Consider the following 17,062-nt stretch of genomic DNA (forward strand, 5'->3'; position numbering starts at 1 on the left):
AGACAGTACAATTATAATACATTTCAGTACAGAAGGAATAGGAGGGCCCTGCTCATGGAGCTTACAATCTAAAGCAGTGGTTCTTAACCTTGTTGGAGGTACTGAACCCCACCAGTTTCATATGCGCATTCACTGAACCCTTCTTAATTGGAAAAATAAAATATGATTTTTAAAATTCAAAACATAGGTATATATTTATACATAGGTGCGCAAAATGAACAAAACCGTTAAGAACAAAGAACAAAACCATTAAAACATGATTTTCACACAAAAACAAAAACATAATAATGAATATTTACTGCACGAATCATATGAGTCGGGTGTGGGTCTTCACCTCTGCCGAACCCGCGAGACTGACTCACTGAACCCCTGGGGTTCGATCGAACCCAGGTTAAGAACCACTGTTTTATAGTAATTCATCCCCCATATAGTAATTCATCCCCCATATAGTAATTCATCCCCCATAGTAATTCATCCCCCATATAGTAATTCATCCCCCATAGTAATTCATCCCCCATATAGTAATTCATCCCCCATAGTAATTTATCCCCCCTATAGTAATTCATCCCCCATAGTAATTCATCCCCCATAGTAATTCATCCCCCATATAGTAATTCATCCCCCCTATAGTATTTCATCCCCCATATTAATTCATCCCTTATATAGTAGTAGTAAGTAAGTAGCAAGTAGTAAGCCAAGTCCCCCCTGTGTCAAATCACTTACCTTTGCTCCGCGCGTTCCTCTCGCCGTATTCCCGCGCCGTTCCGGTCTTCAGGGCGGACTGTGAGAGGAGCCTAGCTCCTCTCACGTTCGTCACGCTGCCCCGCCTACACACATCCTGACAGCCAATCACTGGCTATCAGGATGTGAGTGGCAGCGAGACTGGCCAATCATTGCATTTGAGCGCGCTGCCCTGGCTGTTTTTTTTTTTGGATCACGCTGCAGAGTCCCTGCCGCCCGAGAGGAGGGAGGGGAGCGGGCGCCCGGCACACAAGAGCCGCATTAAAGCGTGTAAAGAGCCGCATGTGGCTCGCGAGCCGCGGCTTGCCGACCACTGGGCTAAGCGATGTTGCGTGACCACCTGCAGCCAATGATGGACAAGCGGGGCATGTCATCACGAATCATATGAGTCGGGTGTGGGTCTTCACCTCCGCCGAACCCGCGAGACTGACTCACCGAACCCCTGGGGTTCGATCGAACCCAGGTTAAGAACCACTGATCTAAAGGTAGGGGGAGTTGATATAAAAGGTGATAACTGTGGGGGATGATCTGGCGGAGGTGATTCAAGTACAGTTCTTAGGTGGAGGTGGGGTAGGCTTCCCTGAAGAAGTGAGTTTTCAAAGATCGCCTAAAGGCAGACAGTTTGGGGGCTGACCAGACATGCTGTGGTTGGGAGTTCCAGAGGATGGGAGAGGCTTTGGAGAAGTCCTGAAGGCGACCGTGGGAGGAGGTGATGAGGGAGCTAGAGAGGAGGATATCATGGGAGGAGCGGAGTGGGCGATTTGGGCGGTATCTATGGATGAGGTTGGCGATGTAGCTAGGGGCAGTGTTGTGGATGGCTTTGTAAGCTGTGGTTAGTATTTTGAATTTTATACGTTGCGTTAGTGGAACCCAGTGGAGGGATTGGCAGAGAGGGGCAGCAGTCGTTGATCGGTTGGTAAGGTGTATGAGTCTAGCTGCAGCATTCATAATAGACTGAAGGGGGGATAGCCTGTGTAATGGTAGACCAGTGAGGAGGGAGTTGCAGTAATCGAGGCAGGATATAACCAAGGCGTGGATAAGTTGTTTTGTTCAAATTATAATGACTTATATATATCCAAAGCAAAAGAACCCTCTCAAGGTGATGAACCAATGCCAGAGACCTACGCTGACCATCCCGCACAAAGGGTGCTAGTTCTGGAGCAGTGTACAGCTCTACAACATAATGATGTGCTTAAAGTGTTACTAAACCCACAACAGTAAAATCAGTCAGTATATGCAGTAAAGCATGCTTGTTTTTCTGCTGGCAATCATGTCACTCCTTAGGACACAATCAGTAATAATATACCATTCCTGGTTAGTCTATCTAGGGATGAACACAACCAGTTGCAGTCACCGCTAGATAGAACAGACAAAGGTCCACATAAATCACTTGGTATTATCATTTGGTATAAAAACAGCCTAAAAAAAAGAGATTTTATTTAAATTTTAATGGACAGAAAAAATTAAAAGAATATTAGAAAAGATCCACAAGAAAGTAACTGGTCTTACCACAGTCCAGTATCAAGAGCATTTAGGTGACAAACTGTCTTCCCCTTAAGGCTCCACAGGTCTAAGATCTATTAAATTGTTCCAAGCTATCTTGTAATCGGACTGTTAGGTTTTACATTAGTTGGACCACTCTAATTCTAGGGTGTTATTCTAGTAAAATGGTGGTGGTGGTAGGTCCACTTTTTTCCAGTTAAGGGCTATCAGACATTTGGCTGTGGTGAGGATGAGCGATAATAATTTCTTGCCTGCTTTGAAAAGCCAGAAGGAGGTAGACTCAGTATAAAGGATTTAGGGGTTAGGGGGAATTGTGAGTCGAGATTGTGAAGAATGAGAGTGTGGACGAATTCCCAGTAGGGTGGTAAAGGGAGTCTAATTTCTGTTTACATGTCTGCTAATCTGTTTATGTGTGTCACTATTATTTAATTTGATATAGTTCTTCCAGAGCAATTTACAGTATAACCACTCTAAAAATGCTCAAATATATTCTGTATATATATATATATATATATATATATATATATATACAGTGTTTATATATAAACACACACATACATATATATATAAAAAAAATCATAGCCATTTAAATATTTTTAATAAAATTGATATTGTACATGATTTTTTTTTGTACACATTTCAGTTACCTAATTTATTGAAAGTATAAGGTAATGTAAGGTGACCAGACCTCTTCTTAATATGATCCACTTGAGTCATTTTCTGGAAGGCGTCTTGTCTGGTCATTGCATTCAGTCACTTATTGTCTTCATGATTATTAACCTGTTGTTGGATCCCAAAATACATAGCTAACAGCAATTCTTTCCTGAAATATATATATTGTGTGATAAAAATATAAAGACAAACATATATGCACAAAGAGTTTTTGCTAGAGTTCGTTGTTTAGGGGGGATTACCTTGCTGCCTTTTAATCTGGTTAACCCCTCAATATCTGAATTATTCATTGACTCCTCGCTGTGTGTGAATTATTTAAGATATACTCTGTGACTGTAAATTATTAATTAAATCTACACTGTTAACACTTTACAGACCACTTGGTGCCCAGGACTTTTAGACTTGGTGACCAAGACATTTATTTAAAGCCACTGACGTAAAATGTTTCAGCTGTCATGTGAAATAAAATACTTCTCATCTTTATTTCAGCTCTGTGAAGACCTCTTCTCCCGTATCAATGACACATCCAATGACAATATGTCTTATTCTGTGGAGGTAGGCCAGTTTTGTAATGACCATATTTCAAGTAGGTCCTTAAACTTTGTCAGCTACTTAGAAGTAATGATGGAGCTGTAAACCCAACAAGCTAAGAAAATTGTATTCCTTTGTCAGTAGTTATTTTAGTAACAATCATAATTATATGGTTAAAGCTTCACCTAAAAAGGGAATTCTGCTATTTCTCTTCCCCCTCCTCTACCATATTTGGAATTTTTTTGTTAGGGAGACTGTACCGAGTTTTGACAGGTACCCACTCCCAAATCCTCTTGGCTGGCCTAGGCAATCCAAGCCAAGCTCCAGCTCCCCTCTCCCTGCTTGCAACCTCCCAGGATACATCACATGTCCCAGGCTACAGGTCCATTCAGAAAGCCCATCGTGCCCACACTGGGGAGATTATTACTCACTTCCTATCACAGTGACAACAGCAAAATAAATTAGGTTAATTAGTGTCATAGGGAGAGAAAAATGAAGACAATGAAAAATTAACAGAGGTTTTGTCCCTTCTTTCTTCTCCTTAAGGCTCGGTTCAGTGTTTTGTGATGCACTGCAATTGTAAGGTTCATTGAGGTGCTATTAGGTATGAATGACACCCCAGTGAACCAATGAATATTGCGCTCTCTTAGCCCGTTGCACTAACAATCACTCATTACTGCAGTGCAACATTGTAAATCTAGCCTATAAAAGTATTTTATTGCTTTAAGCATTGGACGTTTCCTATCACATCCTGTCTCTCTGACCCCCTGTCATCAAGAGAAAAAGTGAGGGGAGTCTCTCCAGTGGCAAAACATATGCCAATCAAAATCAGAAAAGGATTCTAACCCTTTTACATTTTAGACAAATCTAAAAATATAGGTCTTAGCTGAAGTTTGGCCTAAAGAACAGTATTGCTAAATGAGAGGCTGGGTAACAGAGAGAGAAATCATACCAACCCACAAATGCCCTGCCGTCTGGTACAATCCAGCAGTTGTCCAGCTGCCAGTCTGGATCTATATTACTGTTGGAACTCTGTTAGATACCCGCAGGCCAGTTGTATTGTGCTACTCCCTTAACATCACAAATCTTTCTACCTGCTCAATTCAAACTCTCATAAGAGTCATTGTAATGCAGTGGACTTTTGATTTTATTTCTAAACTTTTTTCCATGAATATTTGTGTAGTAAGTAAGATATCAGAATAATGATAAAAAAGTGCACTTTGCCAACTCCAAATCTCACAACTTCTTTATAGACTACATAGGGTGCTAGTCCTATGACCTTCCCAACCATGCATTTATAATTGCGTGTTGTGTGTCTCTAGGTGAGTTATATGGAGATATACTGTGAGCGGGTCAGAGACCTTCTTAATCCAAAGAATAAGGGGAACCTTCGTGTCCGTGAACACCCCCTACTGGGACCATATGTTGAGGATTTGTCAAAGTTGGCTGTAACTTCGTATCGTGACATCCAAGACCTGATGGATTCCGGTAACAAAGCCAGGTATGTTCATTACTATAATCATTAAGTAGTATGCTTTAAAGGTCTGTTCTGTTATAATTAAAATATGTGTGTAGCCCAGCTACCAGCCCTTTAAACTGTGTAGCAGGACAACCTTCCTGGCTGCAGATCATTGGTCCCTCCTTGGCAGAGACTGACAAAGCGCAGGGAGAGAAGAGGAGCAAAGGAGGATGCTTAATGGCTGCAATTACAACCTGGAACTAAGTCTGGTGAAATGGCGAATCCAGTTGGTTGTCCTTGCTTCTGGGGCTGTTACCCAACCCACCAGACCCTAGGTATGAATGAAGATAACCTCTGTTTAAAGACCCTGGGCTGGGAGCAACACAAGGCTGCTGTAGGATAGACTTTGGTGTGTGTATGCCAGGAGCCTGGGAGGGCAGATTGGGATAAGTTGCCAGAGAGCCCATGCTGCTGAGAGGGCACAAGGGGTGCCGAGTGGCAGCTGCAAGCGGCTGCTGCCAGAGACTGAGCTTTGCAGATGGGGCTGGGACCAGCGCTGCTGAGCCAGGATCTGGGGAGTCTGCCTGTGACAGAGTTACAAAGGACAGAGGACAAAGGGGACTTTGTTTTGCTACTACTGCACAGTGCTTAGTGGCTAGGCCTGGGTGATGGTGAGTTGTGTGGTGCTACAGAGCTGATTTAGAGCTGCAGGACCCTGTCTGAGAGACTGACTACAGAACGCTACAGTGGCAGAGCCTGAAAGAATGGTGTCCAAGACAGCTGATTCCAGGTAGACAGGGTCTCTGAATCCAGCTGAGTGTGTGACCCTTTGCCTGGGCTACCAGAATCGAATCTATAGTGAGAGGCCAGTAAAAGTGCCCGTATTGACCACTGAGCCACTCTCGTTGCACAGTGTAATGGCAGGTGCTATGCTAAACTGTATAAAATAAACCTGTATGTGGTTATTATTACAAATGATACAAGAATGTTCTCAGTATAACACCTCTGTAAAATGCTCTGATAGCAGCTTATCAGAAATAATAACAGAACATTCTGACTACCTTGCAAGCAGTGCAAACATAAAGATCTTGTTGCAGCCATTCTTTTATATAGAAAATGTGCCTATTTAATCAGGTTATAGCTCCAGGGAGCAGAGGGGGCAACTACTCCTGGGATTGCGGAAGAAAGGGCCCCAAAATGGATGCTGCTTCCCTCTGTGTACCTACATTTCATTCTTTTAATTTTCCTACTATCAGCTCTGGCAGGCTTATTCATAGTGTACACTCTATACTTGCCCTAAAGGACAATAGAGAGTTGGCCACATTTTTAATTAATTGGTAGATTCAAGAAATATCAAGTAAAAAATGTTATCTGGAACAGATATTCACTTTATACTTGAGGTAGTAAACTTGACTAAAAAAAAAAGCAAATCTTCTCCAAGCAAGGTAATGTAAACATGTGCTAGTATGCATCGCATACTAGCATGTTATTATTATTATTATTATACAGTATTTATAAAGCGCCAATAGTTCGCTCAGCGCTGTACATTACAAAGGGGGACAGAACATGTGACAGAACAATAACAATACAATGCAAAACATGAGGGGATTGAGGGCCCTGCTCTTTCGAGCTTACAATCTAGGAGGGAGGGGATGGTGGCACAGGAGGAGATAGCTGTGGGGGATGGAGTGGTAGGAAGAGTGGAGGAGGTCGGCAAGTTAGCAGGGGGTGGGATAGGCTTCCCTGAAGAGATGGGTTTTCAGGGTGCGCCTAAAGGAAAGGAGAGTAGGTGATAATCTGATGGGTTGGGGCAGGGAGTTCCAGAGGATGGGTGACACCCTGGAGAAGTCCTGAAGGCGGGCATGGGAGGAGGAGACCAGGGAACTAGAGAGAAGGAGGTCTTGTGAGGAGCGGAGTGTGATGCTGGGTGGTAATGAATGACTTACCTTAGAAGGAAGCCCTCCAGTGGTGTGCTGTCTACGCTGACTGAGCTTTCATCTTCATCCAGTCTTCCTTCTGGGTTTGTGGGCTCTGGCCATTTGTTTGGCCAAGCCACGATGACTTCACCCCCCGTATATGCAAACGGGAGCCTCAGCTATGGCACAGAGCTCAGAAGGAAAAGATATGCCGTTCCTTCTGAGTGCATGCGCCGGTGACAACACCAGCTGCAAGGACACTGAATATCTCCTAAATGTGCATCGTTTAGGAGATATTCCTTGTACCTACAGGTAAGCTTTATTATAAGCTTGCCTGTAGGTACAAGTGTCCAGTGGGAGTTTACTACCACTTAAAGTACAACTGTTTGCATTCAATAAACAGACTTTAAACAGACTCTCCTGAAATTCTCGAGTGTTTCTTGTTGGGGTTTTTTTTATCATTATTCATGGGAATTTTCTTTCCTGAATTATTTATTTTGTCTTTAATGGCTGTGATCTCTTTTCAAAAACATTTGTTGTGTATAGAATGTAACATGTTTGTGAGTCCAAAGCTTTAGTTTGTTGTGTCTGCTTACTATAGCATTTCTTCTTCACAAACAGAACTGTCGCTGCCACAAACATGAATGAGACAAGCAGTCGCTCCCATGCTGTGTTTAACATCATCTTCACCCAGCGTAGGCATGATGCTGACACTCAGACCACTACAGAGAAGGTGAGAGCTGCAAATGCAAACTGTCAGGCTAATTTACTAAGGAGTTGTTTCATGTTAGCATGTGGGTCCCTGGTTGGTGACCAGATAGAGAGAAAACAGGTGGCGCACACACCTAGTGCATTATCCAAGGTTTATTGTAGGAATTACATCATAAAAACATACTCACAGACGAAGCATGTATCTAAAAAGCATAGAAAAATGACAATGGCCACAACGGCGGGCAAGGTGTTCTCACTGTAAGTGCGGTCAAATGGCTGACGCGTTTCGGGGACGAATCCCTTTCCTCAGAGCTGATGACCAACCTCTGATGCTGATGCACGATGAACGGAAAGTAAAGTGAGAGCCCTGCTGTTGAGGCCTCAACAGCAGGGCTCTCACTTTACTTTCCGTTCATTGTGCATTAGCATCAGAGGTTGGTCATCAGCTCTGAGTAAAGGGATTCACCCCCGAAACGCGTCAGCCATTTGACCGCACTTACAGTGAGAACACCTTGCCCGCCGTTGTGGCCATTGTCATTTTTCTATGCTTTTTAGATACATGCTTCGTCTGTGAGTATGTTTTTATGATGTAATTCCTACAATAAACCTTGGATAATGCACTAGGTGTGTGCGCCACCTGTTTTCTCTCTATCCAGTGGCTGATTTCCCCGTCTGAGGAGGGCTGCACCCCTGGAACATTTCCTTTTGGTTGTCGCTGTCCTGGTACCCTTGGCTTCCCTTTTGGCTGTGCATATCCTGAGGCGCTGGAGAGTACATACGCTACCTGGTTGGTGACCAGCCTGTGTCCAATTGGCCCTAGGCACTTGTGCTCCTTTCGAATCACAGCAGTCTGTAGAAGGAGTGGGAACATTGGTAAAGTGGTAAAAGCATTGATCTCTACTGGCCTCATAATAACATGTCCTCAATCTCTGACCATCATTTCCTCTTTAATGCCTCCAGTCTCTGACAGTCCCCTCTAGCATTACCTGTGCCTGTAGAGATGTCAGCAATGAAATTTGGTGATGAAATGTGGCAATTTACCTTGTAAGCTCACATTGTTCCTTTAGTAAGTAAGCCACTAATGTGTTGTCATCAAGCTTGTATATACACATCCAGCCAATTCACAGTTCTGTTTTATAGGCATTGACTTTTGCTTGACTGGATGACTGCATATTGCACATGACATACCTGTGTATAATATTTAGTGTCTACTTTTACAAAGGTTTGTAGTACATGAACCTTAAAATATACAACTGAATTAAAAAATTGTGACTGTAATTTTGAATTATTTTATTTTATTAAAACAGAGCTGCAAAAGAAATGTAGGAACTACCCCCAAAGGAGCCGCTTGATGTGTTGGGTCCCCTGTTCCATTGCCCATGACTCTGTGAACAGTGCCACACACTGACACACCTGGCTAGCCAGGGAATGTTTATTGCAGGTAGCTGTATATACACTCCAAAAACTCAAGAGTCAGAGACACCAGCAATGACACAACTGGTTAAGTAATAGCAAAAAGTATATTGCAACAGGGTAAACAAAGATGAAATATACTGTAATGAATAAACAGTAAGAGAATTATATTGCAGTGATTAAACAGTAAGAGAAATGTACTGAAACAATCAAAGCGGTAGTAAACTTGTTTAAAAAAAAGTTTCCTGTTGCAAGGTAATATCATAATGTTCTAGTATGCATCACATACTAGCAGATTATGAAAGACTTACCTTAGAACGAAGCCCTCCAGTGGTGCGCTGTCACTGCCGACAGGGCTTCCATCTTCACCTGGTCTTCCTTCTGGGTTTGTGGGCTGCGACTGCCTAAATGGCCGAGCCATAACGACGCCAGTCCTGTGCATGTGTGTAGGAGTCTCGGCTATAGCACACAGCTCTGAAGGAAAGGAACGGGTATGCTGTTCCTACAGAGCACATGCATCGGTAATGTCAGAGGCTGATACTTTGTAGAATATCTCGTATATGTTTAGGAGATATTCATTTTACCTACAGGTAAACTTTATTATAAGCTTACCTGTAGGTTAAAATAGAAAACGAGAGATGTGTGTATATATATATATATATATATATATATACACCACAATAACAGTTCATCAGTCAGTAATATGCTGCCATTATTTCTTCTGCTGGCCAGATCTTTGGGGCTCAAATGTTATAGTGGAGTGTCCTTTTAAGAACTGTTGCAGGCTCTGCCACTCTGCAGCCAATCCTGCCCCTCTTTTATCCACTCTTTTTCAGCAGCAGGGTCTCCGTCTGCATACTAGCAAAACGTACCCTGGTCAGTGTCCTCAGTGACCAGCTTCTCAATCAGACAGTAGGCTTACCAAGTATCCAGGGAGTCCTCTGATGTTCTGGAATGACTGTTACTGTGTCTCTCTATCACTCAGATGCAGGGGTCCCCTTGCAACCTCAGTCGCCCCCGAGAAACTTAGAACACTCCTCCTCTCCACCACAGTGCCACTGAGAGTTGAAGTCTGTTCCTCTTAGATTCTAAAAACAGTTCAGTCTGTAAAAACTACACCTCCCACAATCCTCCACACTTCTCACCAGAGTCTCTAGCAGTCCACACCCTCAGTTTGCCCCCTAGTGGAAGAAGAGTGGCTTAACACTGGATGCTCCACATTTCGTAATAGCAGTCTCATCTGCAGCTGTGCCTCTCTAAACGATTCCTCTGCAGCACAGATAGAGTTATTTTCCTTCCAGAGCTGCAGACTGCGCTACAGTAGTCAAAATTAAATCTGAATTGAATTAAGCTAAAACATTAAAAATAATATAAATATAATATTTCTGAAAGGTGACTTGTCAAGAGCAAATCACAATTATAGTATGGTTATCCAATGTTTTGTTGGAGATCTTAAAGGTGGATTCCACCACATCATAATGTCACCTGGGCTGGAAATAAAGTACATACAGTATTCATCACAGTGAACTGATTCACGTGGTTCTGATTTTCTCTGCTACATAGGATATCCCTGGTTTTCCCATCTGAAATTGTTCCACTTACATTATGCCACACACTGACACTGCTAAATATGAGAATAAAAATAAAAAATAAGCCTTTCTTTTGCATTTGACATCCAGAAGATATCCCCCATGACTGTTGAATCTAGTGATGATTGTCGGTTTAAACTAATGTTCTTCTTTATCAACTTGGAGCAGGCAGACACACAGGATCTGAATCATATAATCATCTACAAGCTGAATAGCTCAATCAAAGTTTGTAATTAGACATGACTATGGAACAAATGTGCAATCAGGAGAATTTATATCTTGTCCATTCAGCCTTTGTCTCTGTGCATATATCTCTGACTGTGAGGCAAAAACTGCAGTGGGGCACAGCTTTTTCTAATGCTCTGATGGTCTTTTATCAAGCTTTGCACATATTTGTATAATAACATTTTCTGCTTTTGGGGCATGCCATCATAGGCAAATTTACCATGAGGCTCTTGGGTTGGTCCTAGGACAACAACAAAAGAGATTTGCGTAGTAATACTTAGGCTCCATTCACACTCGCGCAACTTCAAAGTCGTGTGATTTCATTGTGACCTTACATCGTGGCTTGAAGTCGCACACAAGTCGCATGTATATCTTTCAGGTGCGACTTTCATGTGGCTCTGGAGGGTTTATACTAAAGTCTATGGCCCTCAAGTCTCCTGAACGTTGGACCAAAGTAGTGCAATAACTACTTTTAAGTTGCTCCAGCTTGAAGTTGTACAGATATGAATGGTACTCATTGGGAAACATGGGACATGATTTGTTATGTGACTTTGAACCCCAAAGTTGCATGACAAGTTGCACAAGTGTGAATGGGCTCTTAATCTCCCTGGAGGTATTCCCGAGTGTAGCTCGGGGTAAAGTTTCAGCACAACAAGCGGTATCCCCGAGCTACACTCAGGATTACCCTGCAGCGCTGTTCCGGGATCTCTTCTTCACTTACTTTGTCCTGCGTTCCCGTGATGTCCCTCCTGCAGTGTCCCCGGCAATGTCCTCCGGCCGATGCCGGCATCTGTCTTCTGGGTTCTGTTCCCTGCGACGTCAGGACGTACGGGGACGGAACGGCGGGAAATTTAAAAATGTGAAAAAGTGACAAAATGGAACCCACCAGCAGTGTGAGGAGACCTGAAAGTGGCACATGGCAGAGTGTGGCGATGGAGACAGCAGCAATGGGAGGCCGTACAGGGACCCATGAGACACTCTGGACCGGGCAGCAGCATGAGGAGGCGGTACGGGGGCCCATGGCAGATTACGGGCCTGGCAGCAGCAATGGGAGGCCCGTAATCTGCCAGCACCCTATGACAAAATGGAACCCACCAGCAGTGTGAGGAGACCTGAAAGTGGCACATGGCACAGTGTGGCGATGGAGACAGCAGCAATGGGAGGCCGTACAGGGACCCATGAGACACTCTGGACCTGGCAGCAGCATGAGGAGGCGGTACGGGGGCCCATGGCAGATTACGGGCCTGGCAGCAGCAATGGGAGGCCCGTAATCTGCCAGCACCCTATGACAAAATGGAACCCACCAGCAGTGTGAGGAGACCTGAAAGTGGCACATGGCAGAGTGTGGCGATGGAGACAGCAGCAATGGGAGGCCGTACAGGGACCCATGAGAGACTCTGGACCTGGCAGCAGCATGAGAAGGCGGTACGGGGGCCCATGGCAGATTACGGGCCTGGCAGCAGCAATGGGAGGCCCGTAATCTGCCAGCACCCTATGACAAAATGGAACCCACCAGCAGTGTGAGGAGACCTGAAAGTGGCACATGGCAGAGTGTGGCGATGGAGACAGCAGCAATGGGAGGCCGTACAGGGACCCATGACAGATTACGGGCATGGCAGCAGCATGAGGAGGCGGTACAGGGGCCAATGGCAGATTACGGGCCTGGCAGCAGCAATGGGAGGCCCGTAATCTGCCAGCACCCTATGACAAAATGGAACCCACCAGCAGTGTGAGGAGACCTGAAAGTGGCACATGGCAGAGTGTGGCGATGGAGACAGCAGCAATGGGAGGCCGTACAGGGACCCATGAGACACTCTGGACCTGGCAGCAGCATGAGGAGGCGGTACAGGGGCCCATGGCAGATTACGGGCCTGGCAGCAGCAATGGGAGGCCCGTAATCTGCCAGCACCCTATGACAAAATGGAACCCACCAGCAGTGTGAGGAGACCTGAAAGTGGCACATGGCACAGTGTGGCGATGGAGACAGCAGCAATAGGAGGCCGTACAGGGACCCATGAGACACTCTGGACCTGGCAGCAGCATGAGGAGGCGGTACAGGGGCCCATGGCAGATTACGGGCCTGGCAGCAGCAATGGGAGGCCCGTAATCTGCCAGCACCCTATGACAAAATGGAACCCACCAGCAGTGTGAGGAGACCTGAAAGTGGCACATGGCACAGTGTGGCGATGGAGACAGCAGCAATAGGAGGCCGTACAGGGACCCATGAGACACTCTGGACCTGGCAGCAGCATGAGGAGGCGGTACGGGGGCCCATGGCAGATTACGGGCCTGACAGCAGCAATGGGAGGCCCGTAATCTGCCAGCACACTATGACAAAATGGAACCCACCAGCAGTGTGAGGAGACCTGAAAGTGGCACATGGCACAGTGTGGCGATGGAGACAGCAGCAATGGGAGGCCGTACAGGGACCCATGAGACACTCTGGACCTGGCAGCAGCATGAGGAGGCGGTACGGGGGCCCATGGCAGATTACGGGCCTGGCAGCAGCAATGGGAGGCCCGTAATCTGCCAGCACCCTATGACAAAATGGAACCCACCAGCAGTGTGAGGAGACCTGAAAGTGGCACATGGCAGAGTGTGGCGATGGAGACAGCAGCAATGGGAGGCCGTACAGGGACCCATGACAGATTACGGGCCTGGCAGCAGCAATTGGAGGCCCGTAATCTGCCAGCACCCTATGACAAAATGGAACCCACCAGCAGTGTGAGGAGACCTGAAAGTGGCACATGGCACAGTGTGGCGATGGAGACAGCAGCAATAGGAGGCCGTACAGGGACCCATGAGACACTCTGGACCTGGCAGCAGCATGAGGAGGCGGTACGGGGGCCCATGGCAGATTACGGGCCTGGCAGCAGCAATGGGAGGCCCGTAATCTGCCAGCACCCTATGACAAAATGGAACCCACCAGCAGTGTGAGGAGACCTGAAAGTGGCACATGGCACAGTGTTGCGATGGAGACAGCAGCAATGGGAGGCCGTACAGGGACCCATGAGACACTCTGGACCTGGCAGCAGCATGAGGAGGCGGTACGGGGGCCCATGGCAGATTACGGGCCTGGCAGCAGCAATGGGAGGCCCGTAATCTGCCAGCACCCTATGACAAAATGGAACCCACCAGCAGTGTGAGGAGACCTGAAAGTGGCACATGGCACAGTGTGGCGATGGAGACAGCAGCAATGGGAGGCCGTACAGGGACCCATGAGACACTCTGGACCTGGCAGCAGCATGAGGAGGCGGTACGGGGGCCCATGGCAGATTATGGGCCTGGCAGCAGCAATGGGAGGCCCGTAATCTGCCAGCACCCTATGACAAAATGGAACCCACCAGCAGTGTGAGGAGACCTGAAAGTGGCACATGGCAGAGTGTGGCGATGGAGACAGCAGCAATAGGAGGCCGTACAGGGACCCATGAGACACTCTGGACCTGGCAGCAGCATGAGGAGGCGGTACGGGGGCCCATGGCAGATTACGGGCCTGGCAGCAGCAATGGGAGGCCCGTAATCTGCCAGCACCCTATGACAAAATGGAACCCACCAGCAGTGTGAGGAGACCTGAAAGTGGCACATGGCAGAGTGTGGCGATGGAGACAGCAGCAATGGGAGGCCGTACAGGGACCCATGAGACACTCTGGACCTGGCAGCAGCATGAGGAGGCGGTACGGGGGCCCATGGCAGATTACGGGCCTGGCAGCAGCAATGGGAGGCCCGTAATCTGCCAGCACCCTATGACAAAATGGAACCCACCAGCAGTGTGAGGAGACCTGAAAGTGGCACATGGCACAGTGTGGCGATGGAGACAGCAGCAATGGGAGGCCGTACAGGGACCCATGAGACACTCTGGACCTGGCAGCAGCATGAGGAGTCGGTATGGGGGCCCATGGCAGATTACGGGCCTGGCAGCAGCAATGGGAGGCCCGTAATCTGCCAGCACCCTATGACAAAATGGAACCCACCAGCAGTGTGAGGAGACCTGAAAGTGGCACATGGCAGAGTGTGGCGATGGAGACAGCAGCAATGGGAGGCCGTACAGGGACCCATGAGACACTCTGGACCTGGCAGCAGCATGAGGAGTCGGTACGGGGGCCCATGGCAGATTACGGGCCTGGCAGCAGCAATGGGAGGCCCGTAATCTGCCAGCACCCTATGACAAAATGGAACCCACCAGCAGTGTGAGGAGACCTGAAAGTGGCACATGGCAGAGTGTGGCGATGGAGACAGCAGCAATGGGAGGCCGTACAGGGACCCATGAGACACTCTGGACCTGGCAGCAGCAAGAGGAGGCGGTACAGGGGCCCATGGCAGAGTGGCGAAGCGTAAGCAGCTTAAATTGAAGGCCATACAGAGGCCTATGTTAAAAATAATAACATGTTTGGGGCATGATTCATGGCGGATTTAGTCAGTTGTGTCAGGAACTGGTGGTTTGAAATCCAGACTAATCCACGCCTGATTCATTTTCACAAACGTGAGTCTCTCCACACTTTGGGTGGACAGTCGTGTCCTCCGCGGAGTTACAATACCTCCTGCCGCACTAAACACGCGCTCCGATGCCACGCTACTGGCCGGGCATGACAGCCTTTCAAGGGCAAATTCAGCTAGTTGGGGTCAAAGGTCAAGTTTCGTTGCCCAGTAGTCAAGGGGATTGTCTACCTCGGTTGGCAGGGTGCTGTCCAAGTAGGCCCAAGCCTGTTGTTTGAGGTCCTGCTCCAGGTCCACCTGATGCTGCTGCTGCGGCTGGTTAGTAGTTTCCTCACTGCGCTGGTGAAGAAAGCTACTCATCATCGACTGCAGACTGAGGCAGCCGCTGCTGGTGGAGCTGCCACTGCTCCTACCACCCCACCCCTCCCCTGCTGCCATGGCAGCGGAACGCGAGCGCACAGGGCCCACAGTGTCTGAGGATGGACGTTGGCGCAGAAAGGCAGAGACCAACTGACTACATAGGTGGTTTTTATAGTACGTTATTTTGGCCTCCCTCTCAGCAGGTGTGAAAAAGGCCACCATTTTTGAACGGTAGCGAGGGTCCAACAAGGTGGACAGCCAAAAGTCATCCCTCTGTCTGATGGTTATTATTCGGCTGTCGCTACGCAAGCAACCGAGCATGCTATGGGCCATTTGTGCCAAAGAATGCGAGGGACTCCCTGCCTCCATCTCCACAGCATACTGCCACGGTGCGTCTGGGTCCTCTGTCTCCTCCTCCTCCTCTACCAGATGGTCCTGCTCCTCCACTCCTGTCCGCTGAGTGGAAAAACCACCCATTTCACTCAATAATTCCTGAGCACCAATGTCCTCCTCTACCTCCTCCTCTTCTTCCTGTCCTGCCCCCACAGGGGTCATGTGGCGTTGAGATCTGTGCGCCATGTCTACCGCACCCTGACCAGCCATTGTTAACAGCATTTGTTCCAGGACGTGCAACAGAGGAATGACGTCGTTCATCCCATAGTCCTGCCGACTCACGAATAGTGTGGCCTCCTCAAAGGGCCTGAGCAAGCGGCAGGTGTCACGCATGAGCTGCCAATGGCTGACATCTAAGTTACACAGGGGAGTACCTTTATCCGCTTGTAACATCAGGAAATCGGTGATGGCCTTTCGCTGTTCGTAAAGGCGGTCTAACATATGTAGGGTTGAATTCCACCTTGTTGCAACGTCGCAGATCAGGCGATGCTGTGGAATTCTGTTCTGCCGCTGCAGCTCAAGGAGGGTGTGCTTTGCGGTGTAGGAATGGCTGAAATGCATGCAAAGTTTACGTGACATTTTAAGGATGTCTTGCAGTGGGATGGTGGATTTTAGGAACCGCTTGACAACCAGATTGAACGCGTGAGCCATGCATGGCGCATGGCACAACCTTCCTTGACGCAGAGCAGACACCATGTTCTTTCCGTTGTCGGTCAACATGGTTCCGATTTTCAGTTTGCGCGGAGACAGCCATCTGTCGATTTCTCTGTTCATTACACTCAGAAGTTCCTCCCCTGTGTGACTACGTTCGCCAAGGCATACCAGGTGCAGCACAGCGTGACACCGTTGCGCCCTGCACATGTGATATGCCGGTCGGGTAATGGGACTTGGCACGGGGGTGGCGGCTGAGGACACGGCGGAAGAAGAGGTGGTAGAGGCGGACATCTTTGCTGGACCAAGGACGTGCAAACGTGGAGGCAAAAGCGGCGTGACCTGTCCAAGTTGCTGGTGCGGCTGTGCCGGCACCACGTTCACCCAGTGGGCCGTAAATGACATGTACTGTCCCTGACCGTAGTTACAGCTCCACACGTCGGCGCTGCCGTGCACTTTGGCAG

General features: G+C 47.6%; 1 protein-coding gene across 22 annotated transcripts in view; it reads left to right on the forward strand.

Annotated features, from left to right (window-relative positions):
• KIF1A (kinesin family member 1A) overlaps positions 1–17,062 on the forward strand; it is a 192,758-nt gene that overhangs the window by 65,064 nt on the left and 110,632 nt on the right. For all 22 annotated transcript variants that reach the window (XM_089665886.1, XM_089665887.1, XM_089665888.1 and 19 more), the window contains exons 5-7: positions 3,406–3,471; positions 4,770–4,948; positions 7,444–7,555. In XM_089665886.1, coding sequence (XP_089522012.1) covers positions 3,406–3,471; positions 4,770–4,948; positions 7,444–7,555 — 357 coding nt within the window. The remainder of the gene's footprint in view (positions 1–3,405; positions 3,472–4,769; positions 4,949–7,443; positions 7,556–17,062) is intronic.

Source organism: Staurois parvus, unplaced genomic scaffold (assembly GCF_062004578.1).
Source record: "Staurois parvus isolate SC_StPar_1 unplaced genomic scaffold, SC_StPar_1.0 ptg000049l, whole genome shotgun sequence".
Taxonomy (NCBI): domain Eukaryota; kingdom Metazoa; phylum Chordata; class Amphibia; order Anura; family Ranidae; genus Staurois; species Staurois parvus.